The sequence below is a fragment of the Parus major genome, chromosome 3 (assembly GCF_001522545.3).
Source record: "Parus major isolate Abel chromosome 3, Parus_major1.1, whole genome shotgun sequence".
NCBI lineage: Eukaryota > Metazoa > Chordata > Aves > Passeriformes > Paridae > Parus > Parus major.
Window position 1 is genome coordinate 48,193,754 of NC_031770.1, and position 12,195 is coordinate 48,205,948.

The following is a 12,195-nucleotide window of genomic DNA, read 5'->3' on the forward strand; positions in this document are numbered from 1 at the left end:
TTGTTTATACAGAGAGTCTGGAAAAGAGAGCTGGCAAAATTATGTCTATACTGCTTGTTTTCCTTTATAATTAGTTGTTGTTGTGACTGAATGCTGTAAAGAAATATTATCTCCTCCTCCTAAAAGATTCTCACAGAGTCATGTATGTGTTAATTCAGTTCAGCTGTTCATGTGTTTGGGGTTTTCTTACAGTTACTTCATGAGTATTGGATGGTCCTTAGGGATCACGTGTCTGCTATTGATGAGCTGGCAATGGCGACAGAACGACTGAGAGTGCGTCACCCTGATGAGCCAAAACCAAATCCACCAGTGCTCCACATTATAGAACCACATGAGGTAGAGTACTGGGCAGGAAATAATGATTTCTTTTTGAAGGAAGCCACCTCCTGCAAAGATAAAATCTGGATCTGTGTATAATGTCTGTAGTGTGACTGTTTTCATTTCAGACAGGCTTGGTGGAGTATAGAATTCTTACCTATTTCTACATTAAGTACATGGGCCATTTTGAGCTTGTAATTGTTATTTTTGATATATTTTTGTTAGCCTTCTGACAGAGTGGCATGTTTCCAAAATACTGCTGTCCTTTCAGCAGCAGCAACTTCCCTCCTTTCCCTATAGTTGCCGTTTTCCAACCTGGTGGAAAATTAAGTTGACCTGATTCCTTACCCATATTGATACTTTCCAAAAATACCTGTATAAAACAGAAGTGACACCTCAAAGAGAAGTATTTTTTTCAGTATTTTGAAATTTCCGAGCTACCCCTGACTCTGTTTATGACAGAGAAAATGCTGGGTTGATTTAACCTTTTTTTTTTTTTTTTTTTACCAATAGAAGTATGTTTTTTATAGACATATTTTGTGCTTTTTTCTGTGAGATTGAGTAAAATAAAAGTGCTTCTTTCTATAAGGAAATAAATTTTGTTTCTGTATTAAAACAGTTTTTAAAAAGGAGCACTTTTGCTTAACAAATGCCTAATAAAGTTGTAAGATTTATGCATGTATATGCAGCCATAAAAGAAATGCCCATTACTTTGGCCTTCATCCTTCAGGTGCCTCCTTCTTCTGCAGTATTACCCTTCTCCACTATCAGCTGTAATTAATCCAAAAAAAGTCAGCTTGATGTTTCTGTCTTTATATTGGTTGAATCAAAAGTGGAAATTTCTAAGAAATATAAAGAAAATAATTGTCTCTTACACATTGTTTTTGGAACCAGCAGTTGGCTCTAGTATATATATACACACTTGTAAGAAAATAGATAATAAATTGAATGAAGTTCAAAATAAACTTCCAAAAATTCGGGTTATTTTAACTTAATTATGTTTCTATAAAGAACCAATAATATAAATAAAACAATAAAAAGCAATTTTGTGTACCTTCTGCATTTCAGCCCATTCACAGTGTTCATACTGGATACATGAAAGGAATAGATAATCAAGTTTACTTGAACACATCTTAAATTTCCAGCATGAGCTGGTTTTCTGTCACCAGTAAATTACTCACCTGAATTTCACAAAAAAAATTAATTTAAGCCTTATTGTAAAACAAGTTTTTTCTCCCTTTTCTAACACATATTTAATGTTGTTTTCGTAGGTAGAGCAAAACCGAGTGAAACTTCTGAATGACAAGGCAGTTGCCAAATCACAGCTTCAAAAGAAATTAGGACAACTTCTGTACCTCACTAATCTGGAGAAAGTAAGATTAATGATTCCTTGGTCTTTACCTAAGTGATGTACTCTGCTTGTGGAAGGGAAGAAATCTACCATTGCTTTTATTTAAAACTTCCATCTTAAAGAAATTGTATTTTCTGTGAAGATTTATTACATTTTGAAATTCGGTGTGCTGTTCTTTGTGTGCTCATAAAATTATTTATTGCATTATATATTTTAGTTACTTGCTTAATTACATGCTTATTAAACTGTGAACTGGTTTTAGATGCTAAAAGTTTTCATTAAAACTATCTGGGCCATGTTTAGTAGAAGCCTTATAAAATTATGTATGTCTCTACATACCTCTGGTATTTTACAAAGAGCTTACCTGAAACAGAAGGGTAATCACATCTGGAGTTTAAGTGTTAAAAAAAAAACAAAACCAAACTAAACCAGACAACCTCCATGTTAATTTGCATTTATAATTTTTTTTTTACATTTTATATTATTTTACATTTATAATAACATTATATGTTATTTTAATCATAGCATTTGAGCAAGTGCATTTATGTTAAAGTAAGCATAATTAAGCAAAATTTAAGTGGTTTTGCAACAATGTGAAGCTGATAGAAAATATGTGGAGTTTCTTGTTGAAGCTTGTATTTTACCAGGATTTTTCAGAGCTGTCATAGAGCTGCAGATGGCATCTGAAGGACTGCAGAATGAAAAGCACTCCTATTGCTTACCATAAGTTCCATATTTTATAACTCCTCAAGATGGACTTGAGTACATTAATATGTTTTTAATTTTCTCACATACTGTTTTGGTTTGATTTGGTTTCTTTTAGGGGCTTCATTATTCATTTTTTCTAGGAGCTTGTTTTAAATATAGAATAACAAAATACAAAGCTTATATTTTTTTTTCTAATTTTCCAATTTATATAGTCTCAGGATAAAACTACCGGAGGAGTTAACCCAGAACCGTGTCCAATCTGTGCACGTCAGCTGGGAAGACAGGTAAGATATTTATTCAGCAGGTTTTAGTTTTAGAACATCTTTAGCTTGAACTGAGCCAGTTGTGTGTCAAATTGTCAAGATCTGTTTATAAATGAATGTTGTAATGAAACAGGGAAAATGAGCTGTTTTCTGTAATGTTCCAACCAGCCTCTCCCTTGAAATAACATTTTTCTCAGATGCAAGCACCTCTACTTCTTTTACCTTTTGACATCGGTGCTTAAGTGTTCCAAAATGTGTGTTCATGATTGTTTTATAACTCTGAAGGTATAATTTTGGCAGAAAGATTTATTTCCGATTTATAAGCAAACAGAAAGAATGTAAAGTTGTATACTATTATATTTTACTGTAATTGTTCTTACTGATAGTGTTTTTTTCTTCTTAAGAAAATGGTATTACTTTATATAATGGAAAGGATATAAGGATATTATGCAAACAATAGCAAAATCCAGTAGAATAAATTTTGGCAATGTAGATTTCTTTCCCCATCACTTTCTGGATGAACTGCAGGAGCTGAAATTCAAGTGAGACTTCATCTATATCATAGACTACAAAGCCATAGTTTAAACTTGACTTACCATACTTTAGGGAAAAACATGAAAGGACTCCTATATGGTCAAACTAAATTGTCTCTTTCTTTTAGAGTAGCTGTTTGAAGGTGGTTTGGCTTCTCTTTGCATTCTAGACATGTAAGCATGAACTGCTCTCCTGCCATGTTTGCAAAATCCCCTCTGTGCTCTTCTTCCAAGGGTAATACAGGTTTTTACAGAGAACAGCTGTTAGTCCTGTTAACTGCCATTATTCTTTATCTCAGAGCTGGAGGAGCTCACTGAAAGGGAAAATAATCTCTTAGCTTTCTTAATCTTTTCTTAACAGCAAGACTGCTGCTGCTTTAGATGATAGCAACTTTCATATTGCAAAGAACTTTAAAATACTTTACATCCTGTTTCTGCACAATTGAGAAAACATTACAAGCCTGAAAGACCTTCTGCTTGATAATCAGTGGTTTAGTCAATTCCTTTGCTACTTGGTCCCATGAAAACTTCTAGATTTTCCTCGTGGAATGGTCTAAAGAACAGACTAGTATGGCAAAAGATATTATTTTGATTTTCAAAACTACTGGTCTACAAATTGCTTCTCTGTTATAGAAGATTTTGGCTGACATGTAGATGCTCTAGGCTCACAAGGGGAGAGCATCTTCTACTAGCAATCTTCTGTTTCACATACATTCTGTCAAAAAGAGATTAAGACACTTTGTACAAAATCTTTCTTAAGTCCAAAGATACTGTCTAGGACTTACCAGTAGGGAAAAATTAAAACATTTTTTCTATCATTTATTAGATAAGACGAATCTAGTATGAATGCACAGATAAAGAATTTTATAGAAGGCAAATAAAAACATTTTTTGTTTTTAAAAAATGATGTAAATACTTAACCAATGTTTACATATAAGGCATTAAGAATTATCTTTCATAGAAATGAAAGATTGTAATGTCTTTCCTGAAGTTCAAAACCAAGACAATGCAAACAATGAACAGTAAATGCAGAGACTTCCTTTAAATCTTGAATGTCTCTGTGCTGGAAAACTTTGAAATTCAGGATTTTTAGCAGCTGGAGTGCAACAATTGCAAAATTCTTCTTTAATTTGATGACTATCATGAAAAGAACATAATTTCTCTATGAAAATGTAATTTATCATAGATTAGTACACTGTTTTTCTTTTGCACTGGTCCAAAACTGAAGCTGTGTTGTGTTTGGGTTTTTTTGTTTCCTGTCTAGTGGGCGGTGCTGACGTGTGGACACTGTTTTTGTAATGAGTGCATAGCAATCATCATCCAGCAGTACAGCGTTGGCACCCGCCGGAGCTCAATTAAATGTGCCATTTGCAGGCAGACAACATCTCATAAAGAAATATCTTATGTCTTCACTGCAGAAGCTGCAAATCAGGAGGATGATATTCCTGTGAAGGTGAGCTGTTTGCAGGAGCTCTGTGGCCCAAACTTTCAGTAGTGTGTATTTGTTGTTTTGTAACATACTGCATTTAGGCAGACAAGTGTGCTATATAGTTTTATTAATAGTTTATCCTGATGACAAAACCTCTGGACACAAATGTGTAGGAATTCAGTCCTGATTGTTGTATCTGCTTTTTTCACTAATGGAGGGTTTTCAATGGGTTGTAGAAACAGCATCTCCATGAGTCTTTATACTCTGACATATATGTAATACTGACATATATGCAGTGCACAGGTACATGTTTGCTCTGCATGAATGTCTTGTAGAACATTGTAGAAACAAAAACCTGTGTTTACTGCAGTTGTGAAAAAAGTAGAGGATTCTGAGCTAAAATGCAAAGGTAAAATACATTAATTGATAATACTTTGATTTAGATGATACTGCTGTTTTTCATAATACAGCTGGACATACATTGTCAGAATTTTAATCTGATTAGTATAGTTTAAAATAATAACTAGTTGTGCTGACAGACTTCCATGATACCTGTACAGGTCTCCTTGAGCCTTGCACAATTTCTAGGGTCGCTGCCCTATATTGAAGACAATGCTGCCACACTCACACTAGTTACCTCAACCTCCCTGGACAAATAGAATTCCATTTAATGGATAGATGATTCCTAACTCGAATTATTAAAGTAGTTGACAGTATGTGGCACCAGGGGGAGTAAATAGGCTGTATTTTTCAAGTGCTACTTCTTAGAACGTCATTTAATGTAGGGCTTTTTATATATTAATTCCATATACAGTTTAGAGATATCACCCTGTTTCTAACAAAATTTCAAATGTTTCATTAATTACATTAAAAAATTACTAGAATAACCACATTTCATATATAAGACCATGAGAGAATATGTCATCTGCTTCCTATATAAAGAGTTGTAGTGTTTTCTTGAAGTATTTCTGCATCAAAAACTTGGAAAAAAACAAAAATAAAGCAAAAGTATGAATTCTGTGTGAATTCGCTTGAGCAAATCTCATTCTTAGTTCACGAAAAATTAAAAATTTACACTGTAACTTCACTGTATTTACTATCTAAACAACCAACACTGTTAAGAATAAAAATTTCTACCTCATATTGCTTTAAAGGACAGTTAACAAAGAATAACAAACTTACTATGGTTTCTCTAGAATACCGAGGTTAACATCAGTATTTTTCAGGATAGGTATGAATATTGTGTGATTTATTCAGTGTTTATATTTTAATCTAATCTTTCCCAATCTCTCCAGTCTCTAAAAGTATTCACAACCTCTCTTTCTATCTTACTCTTTATTGTACAAACACTAACCATCTTAAGGTATGCCTTAGATGCAAAAGGACTACTGTAAATGGAAGCATTTTATACTGAGAGAGACATTACTGGCATCCCTGCATGTTTTGGTTTTGTAAAAGCTTCCTGTGTCTGGTCAGTATTACAGTGGGTGTTGCCAGCCTGTCATCTGAGACAGAAATTGTTTGTTAGAGGATAGTTTTGGTTCTAATGTCAACTGTTCCATAATTCATTTGAACAAACCAATTTCTTTATAGAAAGTCATCTGAATATTCAAAAAAATGATAGACTCACAGTGTAGGGATAATGAGTAGGGTACCATTTTTAAAGCCAGACTGAAAAACAAGGTTATTGTTAGTTTCATTTCTCCACAGAGAGCAAAATTGAAATATTTTTATGTGCTGTGGGCCAAAAAGTTTTAGTCACTTGTACATTCAATAAGTCTAATATAGTTTAACATAATGTAGACAAAGGGATTAAGAACTTCACACAGCTATCTTGTTTAAAAAATAGTGCAAAAAGACTGTGACCATTGAGAGCATTGTGCTGTTCTTTTTTGCACCATAGTTCCCCTTACTGATCTTGTATGAAATCACCTTTGTGACACCTGAGTCACTGGAACCTGAAGGGTGGAAGAATCAACAACAGTGGCTAAAGCTGCTATCTGTCATAGCCGGGAAAAATAAAACCTATGATAAGGTCTAAAAACAGTTTCTGAGGAAAAGACAATTAGAACAGATTATCCAGGATTGTCATCACTGAATCAGAGATTAAGGGTATTGGAAAAGCACATAAATGACCCTGGAATTATGTAGGATGTCCTAAAAAGCTAGTCTTGGATCTCCTAACTGTAGGTGCTTATGATTGGCAGGCAGCAGCCATAGGGCTGCTAATGTGTCATCCTTTCAGATCAAAACACCTGCCAACATAAGCATTTCTAATTGTCCATCTGACTTTGCAAACAGTCAGATGGACAGTCGATGTCCAGGTGCAACAGAAATAACGTGGAAGAAAGCTGGTTGATTTCTGTCTGTGACATTGCAGAGTTGGAATCACTGAGGAGGACCCTGGGTAATAAAATGGCACTGCTTACTGCAGTCTGCGGTAAAACAGTCTGCAGAAAGTCTTTTACATGTTAGCTGCCTAATTGTGAGTGGTCAAGCAGCCCAGCATTGTTTCCCAGATTGTGCTGAGACTGTTGACATCCTTCCCAGCCAATTCTGCAAGCAGCATGACTTCAGTAAATTTGATCTGTCATTGTAGTGAGCCAACATAGTTAATTCAATGTTCAAAAGACAGGTGCAGACAGAAATAAAATAGTATTTGTCCTGCTGAATCTAGCACAGCTTGAAATTACTATGTGTATAGGAACTAGTAAGAAAGTAAAGGCTTCTTTAAAAAATACATTAGGTAAAATTGCTGTAATACAAAGTACACACTGAAGGAAATGGAAAAAGAATAGCATCTCATTGTATCCTCTTGCTGACCAAGGGGAAAGGGAAGAGTACATAAATCAAAATGGACAAGAAGTAGAATAAAGTATTGGATTCATTAAGCACTGAAGTACTTCTGAATGCAGAATAGAAAGAGGTTTTCATTGCAACTCACCATCATTCAAATATTAATTATATTTACAATTTTCTTACTGTTTTAAATATAATTAACAAGCTTCATAGTACTGAATGTAAGTTTGATGTTGCCAGAAGGAGAAACAGAAACATCATAAATAGCATTCAGGTAGGTTTTTTTTTCTTGGTCCATTTTCAAGAGGTGTGAAGGTAGGGAAATTTTAACGTGCATTTGGAAGGTTCTCTAAAGACTGTGCCACAAAGTTGAACTGCAGGAGGCCTGCTGGGCACGTTTGGTGCCACTGCACTGCTTGGGCTGTCTGTTTTGCCTCGTGCAGAACAGAGGGTGTGTCTGCATAGCCCTTCCTTCTTCCATGTGCTGCACATGCTGTTACACACTGCTGATCCTAATGCAGTGCATTATAAGGGAGAGGTAAAAGTAGTTCAGTGCTACTCAACCTCCCCTTCCTCAAGGCTGATCATTTTTAACTTCATGTAAGTGACCTAATGTAGCATCATTTAATAGAGCAATGAATGTGGAAGGAGTTCTTTACTATCCTGCTCTACTAATGCGCTTCTTTGACTTTTCAAAGGGAAGTCACTCCACCAAAGTGGAAGCTGTGGTCCGAACACTGAAGAGAATTCAATTTAAAGATCCAGGGGCTAAGTCCTTAGTTTTCTCAACGGTATTAATCACCATTTTCTGTCTTGTCTTTGCATGTGTGTTTTGAGTTTAAAGCGTTCATAATATTTTCAGGAACTAGTTTAGCTACCAAAATGTTGAATCACTCTGTACAACCACTTGATTGTTTTGAGGATTTGTAGGGCAAGTCCTGTAACTGGAACAAGAATAATGATCATAGTCAGTAGATGTGAAAGCTTGTTTCTTTAAAGGGCAAACACTTAGATTTGTATGGAAGCTGTAGAAATTCTAGATATTTTTAAGTGTGATGTCCAGGTGTTTTTGATACATTGTAAAATTGGTTTTGCAATGGCTACCAATTTCTTTCATTCAAGTTGATCTTTCTAATTATCTGTCTTAGTTTGATGAAAGATTTGGTTTCTAGCACACAATTTTTTTTAAAAAATTCAAATGATAGCATTTTGAAAAGCTTTTTAATCTAATATTTGTTAGGGAAGTTAATTCTTTTTTAGTTTTCATTGCTGTTTGTAATGTTGAGTTACTTTTATTGTGTTGTGTGGTTTTGTTTTGTTTTTTTACAGTGGCAAGATGTGTTGGATATAATTTCAAAAGCTTTGTATGACAACAACATGGTTTTTTCTCAGATCAATGGAATTAGTAAATTTCAGGTACATAAAGGATGTTTTTCTTAAATTTTTTTCAGTGGGAAAATCATAGTTCATAGAAGTTAATCTGATCCTTTTTACTTCATTACTCCATAAAATGAAATGAAACTAAGAGCAGAAAATTTATATGGCAGAAAATTTCATCTCTAATTTATTCATTCTAAAAATTATAATCTCAAAAAGTCCTAGTTTAAAGCATTTGGGGATAAACAGGACATTCACTTTTGAGGAAGATACATTGGCATGGAAGTTGAGGATGAGACACACTGATCAGTGTTGCAAGAAGTTAATGCTTTCCTGAGGCTATTCTGTATCTGTTGTGGGATGACAGACCTACAAAATTGTCACTCTGGAGCCTGTATTAGCTGCTATAATTTGCTGAAAATATAGTCCTGTCCCTCACACTCTTCACTGAGGAACTTGTGTCACGCTGCTGTGATCTTTGCCTTTTAGGAGAACCTGTCTGCATTTAAGTACGATCCCAATATCAATATTTTGCTGCTGCCTCTTCACACTGGTTCCAATGGATTGAACATCATCGAAGCAACTCACGTTCTGCTCGTGGAGCCCATTCTGAATCCAGCACATGAGCTACAGGCTATTGGCAGGGTACATCGTATTGGCCAAACAAAGTAAGATTTACAGTTGGGTTCAGTGGTTTAGATATGGTCCAGAATATATCTGAAAAAACCTTGCCCAATTCTTATGTATGCCATTGATGCCTTTGTTTTTAACTTTGGAGTTCTGCTTGCAAAAATGTCCAGGAGTGTCTTAGCTTTGGAGGTCTGAGCAACTCATAGTTTTTGTTGTTTATGGCTAAGTTCAGGCATGGCCTTTCTGAGTGTCCTTGAGAGGCTCTTTTTAACTGGTCATTCTCAGCTCCAGATTAGGGGCTGTGTAAATTGTTGGGGTTTTTTTTGCTTCCTTCTTTTGGGGCTTTTTTTGGTTGGGGTTTTTTTCCAAAAGGAAAGTTACAGTGCACTCTCATTAAAACTTAAAAGTTTTTAAATCACAGTTCTGTTCTCACCTTGTCTTCTTGAAGACATTAATGAGTTTGCATGTCTCTTGTTTGTTTCAGTTTTGTTGCTCTGTCATAGGTAGTGCTGAACACTTAGAAAAGGTTTTAGAAAGTTTATCCTCAACTTATGAGATGTATGTGTTTTTCCTAATGTCTTGTGGCTTTAAAAAAAATACTAAAGCCATGTACACAAAGAAGAGAAATAGCTGCAGTCAATAAAAATACTGTAGAATAATAGTGGGTGTTGTGTTCTGGAAATGAAAGCAGAAAGGAGGACATGAAGGAGCATGTATGTGAAAGAACATTTATGAAGAGGTGGGTATTTGTGTGTGTTGGTAAAGATTTTGAATTAACTGTGAGGGCATAGGAAAGATCACTTGGAACAGCCCACACTGCAATTCTACATGATGCTGGCACAAAAGGTGTGGCAAAAACCTTGCAATAAAACCACCAAGAATACGTTGTACTTTTTAAGAATTAAGGCTTCAGCAAGGCTAAATTTTAAAGAGAGCTGTGTTCCAAGTACACTGAGCATTAGGGAATACTCTGTTTAGTGCCACTGGTACAACTATTAACATTTCAGTTACTTCATTTCTGGGGGAAGACCTTTGCCTGTGAATCCAAAAGTATTCCCCCTGCATTCTTCTGTGAAATGTTAAAAGTTTCAGCCAAAGATCTGAAAACCATCTAAGCATTTTCAAGGGTTCTTACCTTGAAAAATGTTTATACTGGGGAGCATGGGGTGATTTTTCATTTTTATCTTGGAATCTGACTTCCTTCCATTTCACTTTCTGGTGCCTGGCACTTTTCTAAATTACTGCTTTCTTTTTTGAAATTTTATTTCATAAATGGAATTTTCATTTTGTGTTATGTTTATTGACATTTTGCATTTTCTGTTTTACCAGGGTTTACTGACTACAGTTACTGACTTCATTTACAAAAAAAATCTAGTACTTTGCTGTCTTCAAAAATAATGTTATTAAAACACTGGGTATTAGGATTAATTACCCATCATATTGAGCTCTTGTCTCTTGGAATAATTTGTGACAATGAAATATGAACATTGTCTATAACCAGTGGGCAAATCTCTTTCTTCTTTAGGCTCTGGAGGAATGTTTCTAGTAAGGACACAGAAAGCAGAACTTTTTCCAGTATCTGCATTAGGATTGTAGCTAATACAGCTTACATTCATTTAGTGTGTGATCAGTACAGTGAAAGTGTGTTTACAGGGAAGCACTAAGCTCTCTGAAATGTCAGTGGAAGCTGCTAATCACTTGTAACATTTATTTTTTAAAACCCAGAGGCATATTTTCAACACCTTTAATAGAATTAGTATGAGACAGAAATATGGTTATAACTTTGTCAGTAACAGTACAAATTCTGCTCATTTATGGTGGTGTTTTCTTTTTTTTAAACACATTCAGATCTACAATTGTTCATAGGTTCCTGATAAAAGCAACAATAGAAGAGAGAATGCAGACTATGCTGAAAACTGTAGATAGAAGGTATGTGTTGAATTTTTCTAAATGTCATTATTGCACTGAAAATGGAAAGGTGGTTCTCCACCACACTTCTGTTATGGTTAGGAATATATATCTTATATATAAACTTCAACTGTTCTTCAAACTGTATTGACTGGAAAAACAGTTTTAAGACTTCTGAAGTTTTGACCTGGTTCCAGTAACTTGCAGCTTAAGGTATTTTAGTTCTTGGGAAAATATTTTGGTTATGTTTTGTGTATTTTATTTCATAAAAGCCTAAGTAATAAATGATGTATTATGATGTATATTTTCAGTTTCCCTCTTTCCATTGGTATAATAACATTGCAGTTAATGGAATAGTACTAAGCCTGCCACTAGAGCAACAGCATCTGTTAAAAACTCTAACACAGGACATGGATTTTTTCTTTTGTTATTTTTTAATCCTGCAAACCTCGTTCGATGGTGCTGTGTCACACTCCTTGGTTTCACAGTGTATGCAAGTATTGCCCAGATGCTAAATGATACATCAGGCTGGCGTGCAGACACAGAAAGCAGTTCTCACTGTGGTTTATCCTTCCAAAATCTATAAGCAGTGATGAATTGGAGCGGGACCAAAAATGCATTTACATTCCTTATGCAGACAGTGTAAGAGGTTTGTAGCTTTTAACTAGATGGTATTACACATGACAAATCTAGGAGGAGGCCCTAGTTGAAGGAAATTTTGCCTGTTACAGAATATGAAACTAAAAATTACTTGTACATCTTTGGCTGTAGTTATGAAAGATTTCAGTTTTAGCTCTTGAAGAGTGATTTACTCTCCTTCTCTGTGAAGTAGCACTACTTTTGCACGTAAAATTTGGATAAATGTACAGTGGTTGAATG

At 34.9% G+C, this 12,195-nt stretch overlaps 1 protein-coding gene across 6 annotated transcripts in view; it reads left to right on the forward strand.

Moving 5' to 3' along the window:
* Nucleotides 1-12,195, forward strand: part of SHPRH (SNF2 histone linker PHD RING helicase) — a 61,589-nt gene that overhangs the window by 36,453 nt on the left and 12,941 nt on the right. For 4 of the 6 annotated variants that reach the window (XM_015621523.2, XM_015621524.3, XM_015621525.3 and 1 more), the window contains 8 exons: nucleotides 193-336; nucleotides 1,590-1,691; nucleotides 2,590-2,661; nucleotides 4,438-4,626; nucleotides 8,100-8,192; nucleotides 8,731-8,817; nucleotides 9,268-9,446; nucleotides 11,257-11,337. In XM_015621523.2, coding sequence (XP_015477009.1) covers nucleotides 193-336; nucleotides 1,590-1,691; nucleotides 2,590-2,661; nucleotides 4,438-4,626; nucleotides 8,100-8,192; nucleotides 8,731-8,817; nucleotides 9,268-9,446; nucleotides 11,257-11,337 — 947 coding nt within the window. Of the gene's footprint in view, nucleotides 1-192; nucleotides 337-1,589; nucleotides 1,692-2,589; nucleotides 2,662-3,301; nucleotides 4,400-4,437; nucleotides 4,627-8,099; nucleotides 8,193-8,730; nucleotides 8,818-9,267; nucleotides 9,447-11,256; nucleotides 11,338-12,195 lie in introns of those variants that run through there. The other 2 variants (XM_033512692.1, XM_033512693.1) reach the window with 2 other exon arrangements.